This window comes from Lathyrus oleraceus, chromosome 4, assembly GCF_024323335.1.
Source record: "Lathyrus oleraceus cultivar Zhongwan6 chromosome 4, CAAS_Psat_ZW6_1.0, whole genome shotgun sequence".
NCBI classification, from domain to species: domain Eukaryota; kingdom Viridiplantae; phylum Streptophyta; class Magnoliopsida; order Fabales; family Fabaceae; genus Lathyrus; species Lathyrus oleraceus.
The window spans coordinates 380106143-380121813 of record NC_066582.1 but is presented as its reverse complement, the minus strand read 5'-3'; the positions used below and the strand labels follow the sequence as shown (position 1 = coordinate 380121813).

The following is a 15671-nucleotide window of genomic DNA, read 5'->3' as shown; positions in this document are numbered from 1 at the left end:
GAACCTGAATAATTAATAGGAATCTTGAACACTCCACCACAGACCGATTGGATTTGTTCTTGCACTCTTCAATCGGACAGGAAAATAAAAGCAAAGAGATAAAAAATACTATGATCTAACGTAAGGTTAGATCCAGTAAAAGATACACAATAGCTTCCGGCGTAGAAACTATTGTGTGAAAAATTAATTAAGTGCTCTGAAAATTGACTGGAAAAGAAAAGGAAATAAAAAATTGCTAATAATAGAAAGCTGTAGAAAATTAGTGTTGTAAATGGTTGCACGGTGGAAAGGGAAGCGAGAGCTTCAGGGTTGGATCTTTGGTTCTATTTATATTAGTCCCCTTTGTAACTGTTTTCCCAAAATGCCTTTAGTAAGTAAGCTTCACGTTTCAACGAGTCAAGCGGAAGAATAGCTTCAACGTGCCTCTGTTACGGTCAAAAAGCCAAAAATATAGGAGTGGGGTGTGACGTTTGTCACACCATGTGTTACGCTCGTAACACAAAGTAGCAGGGCGTAACGCTCGTCACACCTTGTGTGGCGGTCGTCACAGCTTCAGCGCTCCTGGCTTGTAATTGTGGGTTGGGCTTTAGTGGAATTTGCTTTCATCCTCTTTTTCACCCCCCTTTTCTTCTTTTTTCACTTATGCTTCAAATAAGTTACCTGAGACAAATAGAAGGGAAAATACCACGTAATATCGAATAATATGAAATAAATTGAAACAAATAATAATATAATTTAATTAAATCGAGTCCAAAAATGTGATATTATTTCATGTTATCACCCTCAACGAAACCACCGAAACATAAACACTAACCCCCCTATTTTTGGCCCAGGAACACAAATCTGGCCTTGCTTTACTCTAAAAATCCCTCAAATAACCGGATCAGAACTTATCCACACCAAACTAACAAAACCTAGACAAAAAGATCAAAGCCTTTAGGCCAACACAACGAGATCAAAATGGCTAAAGAGGAAGCTTAATAAATGAACCAAAGGTATTCGAAGCTACGACAAGGGTCTTTCGGCGTGATTCTGTTGGTCTCGTTCGGAGATAAATCGCCGGTGATGCTTTCTCCTCCACTCTCTAGATAAGTTTCCTCCTTCTAGCTTCGATTCACTCTCCTCTTTCTATTTTTTTTACTGCGTTTCTGGGTCTGAGCTCGTTTAGGTTAGAGTTTCAGTATGAAAATCTAGCTTAAAACTTGAAATTCTTGAGCTTTAGTGAAAAAGGTTCTTAGGGATTTTTTAGCAGAGTTACGGTAGGTCTCCCTTTTCACATCGGCGTAATCGCTTGTATTTATAGGGTGATTGTGAAGGATATTCCGTGAATGATGAGTTGGTAATCTTAGGATGAATTTGTTAGGAAATCCTCTGTGTATCCTAGATTTTGTGGGGACCATAGTCGCACCTCTCACGGAAAATTCTTTCATATCTTTCCGTTGGGTGATTTCGTTTTGGTGGATTCGTTTTGGATTTATGTGGTCCCCTTGTCCTTGATCGTAATCTTCTTAAAACTTTAATTAATTTTTTTTAAGGTTTTGATGCTAATGCCTTGTTTTCCTACAGGTTGTCTTGATTCAAGAAATGATATGGTAATGGTTCTACAAAGGCTCCGTCTTCAACGGCTGGATTTGCACCATAACGCCTTGGTCTTAACATAGGATATTCATACATTAGGATGTAATACTTGTATTTTCAGACAATATGTGTAACGCTTTTTGGATTAAACTATTCACATAACATCTGCAAGATCCTGGATTTAAACTTGTGTGTGTAATTATTTTTTTAAAACGCTCAACTCTATAGTAGAATCTTATTGAAAAATGTTTGGAGCACAATAAATACAAGAATGAACATTCTAATTTTGGTTGACCTAGTGTACAATTATCGGTGAAAAAAGTATAACAAAAAGGAATAAAATAAACAAGACGTCATAGCGTTGAGAGCTTATTTCCAGCATGAAGTCAACAAAGGACCATGGCACATAAGTGTGAGTAATGTAAAAGTCGAGCTTCAAAATGTTATCAATAATAACGGTTCTCACCTGTAATTAACTTTGGATTAAACCATTCACATACATTCTTCAAAATGCAAACATTAATTTAGAAACTTATGATGGATTAAAACTTGGCATAATTATTTGGGAGATGAAAAAAACGGTGAGCTTGCAAACTTGGCTTGATAGGAAATTATCACGGTGCAAAATATCACTTAACAACAAAATGAATTTACATCATTTATTTCCTGCCAATAAGAAAAATGGATCAAGAAAAAATGTACTCGGTTTGTGTCAACGTTATGACTGAATGTGTCACCATGGTTGAAACCTGGACCCAAAGGCCCCACGTGTAACACCCTTCTAAATACCCCAAAATATTCAATTAAAATAATAACATATCAATCAGAGTAATTATGCACCGAAGGGTGTCACACAATCATTTCACAACAATTATCAAAATATCCTGTCATGCTCATTTATTAAATCAAAATAAGACTCTTTTGCATAATTCGCAGCGGGTACAAAACATCGACATTCAAATCATGTACTACATTACATGTAAAGTTGAATCAACAACTAAATTAAAACATAGTCAAACATTCCCTCCCGATGTTACATCTACCAGAGCATGACCCACTAAGGACGACACTAGACTCCATAGCACTAGCTTCTACTCAACTCACTGCTCGTTACCTGAAAAATAGATGTAAGGGTGAGTTCCTCAATCAATATAATAAGCATTATAGAACAACATGTAATGCTAAGTAAATAACACATCAATTCACCCTAATCAGACTACGCACTCAGCAACGGCAATATCCGTTCAAACATCATATTCAACAGTAACATATAGCATATGTATAATCTCAACCATACTCAACATCAACAACACAACACATAACACACATATAATACTGGAATACATCCATTCATATTATATGCCATACATTCATTATGAAATGAGACTCCACACATGCGGTACCGACTATTCTTGAACATACAGTTCAAGCTCACCGATCAAATCCAGATACGGCTACTAAGCTCACTAGTCCCACTCATTTGAGATCTAATGACTCACTCACCAATTCCTCACCATGGGAATTAGCTACAGCCCCGAAGGCTAGACTATGCACACTAATCATCTAGCATGCAAACATCAACAACAAACCCACCATGGTTCACTCACTAATTCCTCACCATGGGAATTAGCTACAGCCCCAAAGGCTAGAATAAGCATGCTAATCACCTAGCAATGCAACAACAACAGCAACAATTCAAGAATAGACATAAGCTCCCACTCTAAGCCATAAAACAGTCTATTCACAAATGCATACATAACTGATACATTCACAGCATCATGCTTATCATCACACATCATTAATACATTCTATCACAAAAGCATATCACATCATGCCACATAATCAAATACAGTATTAGCACACTCTACTAATACCTATACTACTCAAAACAACGGAAATGATCCCTGCTACATCATACATCAGCTAAGTACATCACTCAGCCTAAACAACCAAAAACTGCACAACAACAGCACAGAAAATCACAATTCTGCCCATACGCGTATTGCCTATGCCCATACGCGTATTGCCCACGCCTGACCAAATCCATACGCGTAATGCCCACGCCCATACGCGTATGCTACGCGTATCACATTCCCATACGCGTACCAACAGAGACCAAAACACGTTCAAAACATCATCTTCCTCATCCATACGCGTATTGCCTAGTGCCATACGCGTACCAGCCATCTCATACGCGTATTGCCTAGTGCCATACGCGTATGACCAGGAACCAGAACTCTCAAATCTGCAATGGCTTTCTCTGTTACGAGATCTATCCAATTTACCCTTCCACAGTCCAAATTTCACACAATATTACACATAACATCTAACACGAATCATACATTTTCGATTTCACAAGTTGTTAACCTTTCTACCTCTAATTCCTACGAATTTCTCATCAATCATCACCCAAATTCGTTCATCAATAAGTCACAAGTTCATCACATATACCATTCAATCAGAGGCAAATTTCAATGGTTTCTCACTACCCATCACATACTATCCCATAATACCCGTTAATCGATGATAAACCCCCCTTACCTGAGTTAATCCGGCACTTCCGTTAGCTTCAAGCTTTTCCTCTTCTCTTGCTCTGCCTCTTTGCCTTTTTCCACTTTCAGCCGCTTCTCTGTTCCTTTTCACGTGAAAACCCTTTTTACCACAAATGGGACTTTTTATTATTCCAACTTATTTTATTCCAATAAAATAATAATCCAATAATGATTATTCCAAAATAATAATAATAATCCAAACTTCCAATTATTCAATTAAATTAATAAATAAAATATTAATTTAAATTAAATAATTATCTTATTTTAATTGGGGTGTTACAACTCTCCCCCACTAAAAGAGTTTTCGTCCTCGAAAACATACCTCAAGCGAACAACTCCGGATAAGACTCCTTCATCTGGCTCTCAAGTTCCCAAGTCACATTGCCACCTGCTGGTCCTCCCCAAGCTACCTTCACCAAGGCGATCTCTTTACCCCGCAACTGCTTCAACTCTCGATCCTCGATCCTCATAGGTGATGTTTCCACAGTCAGGTTATCTCTCACCTGTACATCATCTATTTGGACTACATGCGACGGATCATGAATGTACCTCCTCAACTGAGACACATGAAAAACCTCATGCAAATTCGCAAGCGATGGCGGTAAAGCGATACGATAGGCTACCTCTCCTATCCTCTCCAAAATCTGATAAGGACCAATAAATCGAGGTGTCAACTTCTTCGACTTCAAAGCTCGACCAACACCAGTTATCGGAGTAACACGAAGAAACACATGATCTCCCTCTTGGAACTCAAGTGACTTCCTCCTCTTATCATGATAACTCTTCTGACGACTCTGAGCAATTCTCATTTTCTCCTGAATCATCTTAATCTTTTCCGTAGTTTGTTGAACAATCTCCGGTCCAACCACAGCACTCTCACCGGACTCATACCAACATAAAGGTGTCCGACATCTCCTACCATACAAAGCTTCAAACGGTGCCATACCAATGCTCGAATGAAAACTATTGTTGTAGGTAAACTCAATCAAAGGCAAATAACAATCCCAAGCACCTCCCTTTTCCAAAACACAAGCTCTCAGAAGATCCTCTAATGACTGAATCGTCCTCTCAGTCTGACCATCAGTCTGCGGATGATATGCAGAACTCAATCTCAGCTTAGTTCCCAAAGCTCTCTGCAAACCTTCCCAAAATTTCGATGTAAATCTAGGATCTCTGTCCGAAACAATACTCGACGGAATACCATGCAAACTCACAATCTTCTCAATATACAACTCGGCTAATCTCTCTAACGGATAATCCATTCTGATCGGAATGAAATGAGCCGACTTCGTCAATCTATCAACAATTACCCATATAGCCTCAAAATTCTTACTTGTCCTCGGCAAACCAGAAACAAAATCCATACTGATACTATCCCACTTCCATTCTGGAATAGCCAACGGTTGCATTAGCCCAGACGGCTTCTGATGCTCAATCTTTGACTTCTGACAAGTCAAACAGGAATAAACAAAACTCGCAATTTCTCTTTTCATTCCCGGCCACCAAAATAGCTTCTTCAAATCATGATACATCTTCGTAGCTCCAGGATGAATACTCAGGCCACTACGATGTCCTTCCTCCAGAATACTCTTCTTAAGTTCGGTAACATCCGGAATACACACTCGATTACCAAATTTCAAGACACCATTCTCATCAACTCTGAATTCACCACCTTGACCTTGATTCACTAGAGTCAGCTTATCAATCAAAAGCATATCGGATTTCTGACCCTCTCTGATCTCATCCAAAATACCATTCGTTAACTTCAACATCCCCAATTTAACACTATTGTGAGTACTCTCACACACCAAACTCAAGTCTCTAAACTGCTCAATCAAATCCAATTCCCTAACCATTAACATAGACATATGCAATGATTTCCTACTCAATGCATCAGCCACTACATTTGCTTTACCCGGATGGTAATTCAAACCAAAGTCATAATCCTTCAGAAATTCTAACCATCTCCTCTGTCTCATATTCAGCTCTTTCTGATCAAACAAATACTTTAAACTCTTATGGTCACTGAAAACCTCAAATCTTGACCCATACAAATAGTGCCTCCACAACTTCAGAACAAACACCACAGCTGCCAACTCTAAATCGTGCGTCGGATAGTTCCTCTCATGAACCCTCAGTTGTCTCGAAGCATAAGCTATAACCTGCTTATTCTGCATCAACACACCACCTAAACCCAACAATGAAGCATCACAGTAAACCTCAAATGATTCCGACGAACTCGGTAATATCAGGATAGGAGCAGTAGTCAACCTTTTCTTTAACTCTTGGAAACCTTCTTCACATTTTGAATCCCAAACAAACGCTTGCCCCTTTCTCGTCAACATTGTCAACGGTAACGCCAACTTAGAAAATCCCTCAATGAACTTCCTATAATAACCTGCAAGTCCAAGAAAACTTCTTATCTCAGAAACTGACTTCGGAGCTTCCCACTTAGACACCGCTTCTATCTTAGAAGGATCAACAGCAACACCACCTCTTGAAATCACATGACCAAGAAAACTAACCTCTTCTAACCAAAATTCACATTTAGACAGTTTAGCAAATAACTTCTTTTCTCGTAGAATTCCCAAAACCACTCTCAAATGCTCAGCATGCTCTTCTTCAGATTTCGAATACACCAAAATGTCATCAATAAACACTACCACAAACTTGTCTAGGTACGGATGGAAAATCCTATTCATATACTCCATAAATACTCCAGGCGCATTAGTCACACCAAAAGGCATTACAGAATACTCATAATGTCCATACCTTGTTCTGAAAGCAGTCTTCTGAATATCTTCAGTTTTCACACGTATCTGATGATACCCAGATCTCAAATCTATTTTGCCGAACACACTCGCACCAACCAATTGATCCAGCAAATCATCAATCCTCGGCAAAGGATACCGATTCTTGATCGTCACTTTGTTCAGTTGCCTGTAGTCCACACACAACCTCATAGTACCTTCTTTCTTCTTAACCAACAACACTGGTGCACCCAACGGTGACACACTCGGACGAATAAATTTCTTATCCAACAGATCTTCCAGCTGACTCTTCAATTCAGCTAACTCAACAGCAGACATACGATACGGAGCCATCGATATCGGTCTAGTACCAGGTACCAAATCAATCGAGAACTCAACTTCACGCTCTGGCGGCAATTCATTCACTTCTTCAGGAAACACATCAGGAAAATCACACACCACAGCCAGATCACAAATCACCAGTTTATCTTTAGCTTCCAAAGTCGCTAACAGCATAAACAACTCTGCCCCATCTGCTACTTCCTCATTCACCTGCCTCGCTGATAGAAACAAATCCTTTCCTTCTTCAATCTCAGGGAATATCACAGTCTTATCAAAACAGTTGATAGAAACTCGGTTAAACACCAACCAATTCATACCCAGGATAACATCAATCTGCACTAGTGGAAGACACACAAGGTCTATCCCAAAGTCTCTACCAAAAATACTCAAAGGACAACTCAAACAAACTGAAGTAGTAGTCACTGAACCCTTCACAGGAGTATCAATCACCATACTTCCAAGCATCTTAGATATCTCTAACTTAAGTTTCACAGCACAATCCAAAGATATAAAGGAATGAGTAGCACCTGTGTCAATAATAGCTACAAGAGGAAAGCCATTAATATAACACGTACCTCGGATCAAACGATCATCTGCAGAAGTCTCAGAACCCGATAAAGCAAAGACCTTGCCTCCTGACTGATTCTCTTTCTTCGGCTTAGGACACTGTGGACTGATATGACCCACTTCTCCACAGTTGAAACAAGTCACAGTCTTCAACCGACACTCTGCAGCCAAATGACAACCTTTTCCACACTTGAAACACTTCATCTCAGCACTGGTACACTCATGAACACGATGTCCAGCCTGACCACATCTATAACACTTAACAGGAGCACTAGAGTCTCCCCCACTAGGCCTCTTCATCCCACTCTGCCGCTGGAAACCTTTGCCAGCTGCATACGGTTTTCCACGATCAATCTGATTCTTACCTTTCCTATCAACCCTTTGCTGATAGCTCTCTGCTCTAGCCTTGGAATCCTGCTCGAAAATCCTGCAACAGTCAACCAAATCAGAAAACACCCTGATCCGCTGATATCCAATCGCCTGCTTGATCTCGGGACGCAACCCGTTCTCAAACTTCACACATTTGGAAAATTCCCCAGTAGCCTCACTATAGGGAGTATAATACTTTGACAGCTCTGTGAACTTAGCAGCATACTCAGTAACAGACCGGTTACCCTGCTTCAATTCCAAGAATTCTATTTCTTTCTTTCCTCTGACATCCTCTGGAAAGTACTTCCTCAGAAATCTCTCTCTGAATACAGCCCAAGTGATCTCAGCATTTCCAGCAGATTCCAACTCAGTGCGGGTAGCAACCCACCAATCATCAGCTTCTTCTGACAGCATATGCGTACCGAACCTGACCTTCTGGTTATCGGCACACTCAGTTACTCGGAAGATTCTCTCGATCTCCTTCAACCACTTCTGAGCGCCATCTGGATCGTATGCTCCCTTAAACATTGGAGGATTGTTCTTCTGGAACTCACTCAGTTGACGAGCAGCTCCCATTCCCACAACATTCGGATTTCCTCCAAGTACTCCAGCTAGCATACCCAGAGCCTCAGCAATTGCAGCATCATCTCTACCTCTTCCAGCCATCTCTATTCTGAAAACCCAAACAAACTAAAACAATGAGTACTGATAGGTTACACAACACCTATACCGTACAGGGGAAACAGAATAATTACGACTCGACTCGACCGACTATGCTCTGATACCACTAATGTAACACCCTTCTAAATACCCCAAAATATTCAATTAAAATAATAACATATCAATCAGAGTAATTATGCACCGAAGGGTGTCACACAATCATTTCACAACAATTATCAAAATATCCTGTCATGCTCATTTATTAAATCAAAATAAGACTCTTTTGCATAATTCGCAGCGGGTACAAAACATCGACATTCAAATCATGTACTACATTACATGTAAAGTTGAATCAACAACTAAATTAAAACATAGTCAAACATTCCCTCCCGATGTTACATCTACCAGAGCATGACCCACTAAGGACGACACTAGACTCCATAGCACTAGCTTCTACTCAACTCACTGCTCGTTACCTGAAAAATAGATGTAAGGGTGAGTTCCTCAATCAATATAATAAGCATTATAGAACAACATGTAATGCTAAGTAAATAACACATCAATTCACCCTAATCAGACTACGCACTCAGCAACGGCAATATCCGTTCAAACATCATATTCAACAGTAACATATAGCATATGTATAATCTCAACCATACTCAACATCAACAACACAACACATAACACACATATAATACTGGAATACATCCATTCATATTATATGCCATACATTCATTATGAAATGAGACTCCACACATGCGGTACCGACTATTCTTGAACATACAGTTCAAGCTCACCGATCAAATCCAGATACGGCTACTAAGCTCACTAGTCCCACTCATTTGAGATCTAATGACTCACTCACCAATTCCTCACCATGGGAATTAGCTACAGCCCCGAAGGCTAGACTATGCACACTAATCATCTAGCATGCAAACATCAACAACAAACCCACCATGGTTCACTCACTAATTCCTCACCATGGGAATTAGCTACAGCCCCAAAGGCTAGAATAAGCATGCTAATCACCTAGCAATGCAACAACAACAGCAACAATTCAAGAATAGACATAAGCTCCCACTCTAAGCCATAAAACAGTCTATTCACAAATGCATACATAACTGATACATTCACAGCATCATGCTTATCATCACACATCATTAATACATTTTATCACAAAAGCATATCACATCATGCCACATAATCAAATACAGTATTAGCACACTCTACTAATACCTATACTACTCAAAACAACGGAAATGATCCCTGCTACATCATACATCAGCTAAGTACATCACTCAGCCTAAACAACCAAAAACTGCACAACAACAGCACAGAAAATCACAATTCTGCCCATACGCGTATTGCCTATGCCCATACGCGTATTGCCCACGCCTGACCAAATCCATACGCGTAATGCCCACGCCCATACGCGTATGCTACGCGTATCACATTCCCATACGCGTACCAATAGAGACCAAAACACGTTCAAAACATCATCTTCCTCATCCATACGCGTATTGCCTAGTGCCATACGCGTACCAGCCATCTCATACGCGTATTGCCTAGTGCCATACGCGTATGACCAGGAACCAGAACTCTCAAATCTGCAATGGCTTTCTCTGCTACGAGATCTATCCAATTTACCCTTCCACAGTCCAAATTTCACACAATATTACACATAACATCTAACACGAATCATACATTTTCGATTTCACAAGTTGTTAACCTTTCTACCTCTAATTCCTACGAATTTCTCATCAATCATCACCCAAATTCGTTCATCAATAAGTCACAAGTTCATCACATATACCATTCAATCAGAGGCAAATTTCAATGGTTTCTCACTACCCATCACATACTATCCCATAATACCCGTTAATCGATGATAAACCCCCCTTACCTGAGTTAATCCGGCACTTCCGTTAGCTTCAAGCTTTTCCTCTTCTCTTGCTCTGCCTCTTTGCCTTTTTCCACTTTCAGCCACTTCTCTGTTCCTTTTCACGTGAAAACCCTTTTTACCACAAATGGGACTTTTTATTATTCCAACTTATTTTATTCCAATAAAATAATAATCTAATAATGATTATTCCAAAATAATAATAATAATCCAAACTTCCAATTATTCAATTAAATTAATAAATAAAATATTAATTTAAATTAAATAATTTTCTTATTTTAATTGGGGTGTTACACCAGGAATGAAAGAGGCACGACCAATTTAAAATTTATGTTTTTTAGCAAAAGCCATACAAAAACCGGCATAAATCATCAAACTAAGACACAAACCGCATACCTGAAGTAGTTAGATGAAATGCGCACAGATGGGGGAAAACAGGTGGAATTCTTATGGGACCAAGGGCTTAGACTGGAATCAATGGTCATAAATAAATGCAGGTTCCATCACCCCGCGTAACTGAAAACAAATTATGAAGGATGAAGAATTTAAGGTTTGAGAGACTACTCAAAAAAGGCTTGACATGATTAGGGTTGATGAATTTTTGATCAAGTAAAAGCCTTCCCCCCATGTTTTGAGTCTATGTCTCGTGTTTTTTTGTTATGGATGCTTAACGAAAGTTTTTAAACTACCCGGGCAAAATCAGGGTATGACAAGTACCACCTCCCATGGTTCATATTGTTCCTTAAGTCGAAACACATGTCTGTCATGCTGGTCATAGCGAGACTATTGGTGTTTATGAAAGAATGGACGAGTTCCAAGATCAGTTTCAGGATATGCAAAAAAAGATTCAAGCTTTGAGGGGGAAATATCTGTTTGGGAAGAATGCTCATGATTTGTGTTTAGTTCCTAGTGTGAAGATTCCGCATAAATTTAAGGTTCCAGATTTCAAAAAGTATAAAGGTAACTCAGGTCCTCTGAGTCATCTGGTGATATACACTCATAAGATGTCAACTCAGACTGATAACCATTAATTGATGATCCATTACTTTCAGGATAATTTGACTTGTGTTGCTCTAAAATGGTATAATGGACACGATAACACTCAAATCTGAACGTTCAATGGTCTAGGTAAGGCTTTTGTTCGCCAGTACAAATATAATGCTGGCATGGCATTGGACAGAGATCAACTCTGTGCTATATCCCTAAAAGATAAAGAAACTTTCAAGGAATACGTGTAGAGATGGCGCGAGATCGCTGCACGGGTCAGTCCTCCGTTGGAAGAAAAGGAGACGACAAAACTATTTTTGAAGACGTTAAGGACGATTGAGGATATAGCCTAGTGAATTTATTGAAATGGTAAATATGGGATAAATATTAGAAGAAGGTTCTTCGTGAAGGACGATCGAAAGAAAATGGTTAGGCGGAGAGTTCTAGAAAGTATGGGAATGGGTTACCCAAGAATAAAGAACATGATGCTAATGCTACCTGGAAAGAGAAATGTAGGAGGCTTCCTAGGAATAGTCAACGGCATCATCATGTGGCATCTGTAACTTCAATGATTAATTATGCTCTGGTTGTTCAAGCAGCATCGGGTTATCAACCGCGTTTCCAAAAACATACAAATCAACAGAATTAACATAATTGTGCCCAGAGGCCTGCACAATTTGACCCAATTCCAATGACCTATACAGAGTTATTTCCTGCTTTAATTCATAAGAATTTGTTGCAAACAAGAACTTCACTAGGTATTCCGAAAGAGCTTCCGTGGTGGTATAAACTGACCAACATTGTGCATTCCACCAAGGAGCACCTGGCCATGATATTGAGAATTGTTTCGCTTTGAAATCTAAGGTAAGACGGTTAATACAAAGTGGTATCTTGTCATTTGAAAATTCTAGTCCCAATGTACAAGCTAATCTATTGCCCAAACATAGCAATGCAACTGTGAATATGGTCGAAGGATGTCTAGGAAGGTACTGAGTTTTTGATGTCAATCTAATCAGAATATCCTTGGTTGAAATGCATACTACTTTATGTGAGTTGAGCTATTATGAGCATGACTATGCTTCTTTCCATGTTTATTCCAGAGATCCCCGAGGATACGTTGTTGTGAAAAGAGACTTACAAGAAATGATGGATCAAAACATTATTCAGGTTACAAGGGATATAAATGAAGATGAGCATGAGGTGAACGTTAAAGTTCCCCGTTTAAATCTCCCGGAACCGATTGTGATTGCATATAATGGTCAGAAGATTGTTGTTTCTCCATTGGTTATTCAATTGGCGGGTCCTATGCCTTACAAATCTGATAAGGTTGTTCCTTACAAGTATAATGCTACTATGGTGGCAGACGGTAAAGAGGTGCATATTCCTATTTTCCCGTATGTTGTAAACAACGCCGATGTAAGTGGTGTAACCCAAAATGGTCGGGTATTTACTGCTGCAAATCCTATAGGAAGTGAAAATGTGGTGATAGAGAAATCAACTCAAGAGAAAACTTCTGTTATACAAGTTGGCCAATCCAACATTGGGAATCAAAATGTTGATCAAGACGAAATTCTGAAATTGATTAAGAAGAGTGATTTCAATGTGGTGGACCAGTTGTCGGACACCCCGTCCAAGATATCCGTATTGTCTTTATTGATGACTTCAGAAGCACACCGAGAGGCTTTGCAGAAGGTCCTAGAGAAATCCTATATGGACCATGACGCGAAGATCGATCAATTTGATGGAATTGTGGCCAATATTACCGCATGTAAAAATCTGAGCTTCAATGATGAAGAGCTTCTCGACAAGGGGAGGAACAACAATTTGGCCATGCATATCTCTATGAATTGTCAAGAAGATGCCTTGTCTAATGTTCTGGTGGATACTTGGTCTTCTCTGAATGTTATGCGTAAGTCCACGCTATCTAAGTTTGCTTACCAAGGTGCTCCGATGAGATTCAGTGGAGTTGTTGTGAAGGCCTTCGATGGCTCAAGGAAGACCGTAATTGGGGAATTTGATCTCCCAATAAAGATAGCCCCGTGATTATTTCATATCACTTTCAAAGTGATGGATATTCATCTCTCAAACAGTTGTCTCTTAGGACGTTCGTGGATTCATGAGGCCAAGGTAGTTACATCAAGTCACACCAGAAGTTGAAGTTTGTGAAGAATGGGAAATTAGTGATCATGGGTGGCGAGCAGGCCATGTTTGTGAGTCATCTCTCTTCATTTTCATACATTGATGTCGACGAAGCTGAGGGAGCGCTGTTTCAAGCCCTTTCTGTTGATAATATTGTTGTTAAGAATAATGGTGAATCCATGTCATTCTTGAAGGACGCCCAACACGTGTTAAAGAATGGTCAATCAGCTAAGTGGGGACAAGTTGTTGAGCTTGCAGAGAACAAGAACAAAGTTAGTTTGAGTTTTTCACCTGGTGTAACCCAAAGAGATCTAAAGCGAATCCAAGAAGTGTTTCCCAATGCTGGCTTTATTCATTCTAGAGATCAATCTACTGCTGTAATGTTAGAAGATGTTGAAGAGCAAGCAGTGCTGCACTTTGTGATACGTGGATCGATGTGCCAAAACTGGATTGTTGTTGATGCTCCTTCTGTTATTCACTTATATAAGTAATATGTCTTTTTGTTATTTTCAAAATCCTTTCGCTATGCCCAAGGTGAAAGTGAATCTATGTGGGCTTTGTTTCAAATTTCATTATCATCAATAAAATGTTATTTCGTTTATCCATATTATGTTTCTCCTTTTATATTTTTCTGGAAAAAGTGGTAACATAAAGAACAAGATAATAATCGCTTTTATATCTTCATCACAATGTGTGTTTATTTGTTCATATTCTAAAATCAAGCATAAAATCATCGTGCAGATTAATTGTTAAACCCATTGAAAACAATGACCTTATGCCCTTTCCCAACATTGAATACCTTGTGTTCGAAATGGAAGAAGAGGATGATGAAGAGATTCCTGATGAGATTTCTCAGTTGCTTGAGCACTAAGAAAATACCATTCAACCTCGTAAAGAGCCGTTGGAAGTGATTAATTTGGGTTCCGAAGATAACAAGAAATAGGTCAAGACTGGGGCACTGCTTTGTCCAGATGTTAAGAAGAGGATGGTAGAGCTTATTAGAGAATATGTGAATGTGTTTGCTTGGTATTATCGAGATATTCCAGGTCTCGATTCTGATATTGTAGAGCATCGATTACCGTTGAAGCCATAATGTTTGTCGGTTAAGTAGAAGTCGAGAAAGAGTTACCTTGATATGGCTATCAAGATTAAAGAGGAGGTGCAAAAGCAGATTGATGTTGGATTCCTTATTACTGCTGAATACCCTAAATGGATGGATAACATTTTACCTATTCCCAAGAATGATGGTAAAGTTCGGATGTGTATTGATTACAGAGACTTGAGCAAAGCTAGTCCGAAAGATGATTTTCCTCTACCACACATTGACATGTTGGTAGATAATACAACTAAGTTCAATGTCTTCTCCTTTATGGATGGGTTCCCTAATTATAATCGGATCAAGATGGCGCCCGAGGACATGGAAAAAACAACATTTATTACACCTTAGGGAACATTCTGTTATAGAGTGATGCATTTCGATTTAAAGAATGCTGGTGCAACGTACCAGAGAGCCATGACAACTCTTTTCCATGACATGATGCGTAATAAAGTAGAAGTCTATCTTGATGATATTATTTCTAAGTTGAAGACTGAAGAATACCATGTTGAGTATTTGTTGAAGTTGTTTCAGCGGTTGAGAATGCTTAAACTCCGGTTGAATTGTAATAAATGTACTTTCATTATCCGTTCAGGAAAGCTAATAGGTTTCATTGTCATCTAGAAAGGTATTAAAGTAGATCCTGATAAAGTCATATCTATTCAAGATATACCTGCACCAAAGACAGAAAAGCATGTAAGAGGGTTCCTCGGGCGTCTGAATTACATATC

The 15671-nt window shown here is 39.2% G+C and overlaps 1 protein-coding gene across 1 annotated transcript; it reads left to right on the top strand.

Annotated features, from left to right (window-relative positions):
* The first annotated feature begins 11521 nt into the window (after positions 1 to 11521).
* LOC127137625 (uncharacterized) lies at positions 11522 to 13748 on the top strand. The gene is made up of 3 exons (XM_051064071.1): positions 11522 to 11678; positions 12523 to 12691; positions 12806 to 13748. Exons 1-3 carry the CDS (start codon positions 11522 to 11524, stop codon positions 13746 to 13748), a joined length of 1269 nt encoding a protein of 422 aa, XP_050920028.1.
* Positions 13749 to 15671: the final 1923 nt, after the last annotated feature.

Coding starts and splice junctions, on each gene's coding strand:
- LOC127137625 (XM_051064071.1), top strand. CDS start 11,522: ATGGACGAGTTCCAAGATCAGTTTCAGGATATGCAAAAAAAGATTCAA. Junction 11,679..12,522: donor AGATTTCAAAAAGTATAAAG/GTAACTCAGGTC, acceptor CATTCCACCAAG/GAGCACCTGGCCATGATATT. Junction 12,692..12,805: donor GTCGAAGGATGTCTAGGAAG/GTACTGAGTTTT, acceptor TGTTTATTCCAG/AGATCCCCGAGGATACGTTG.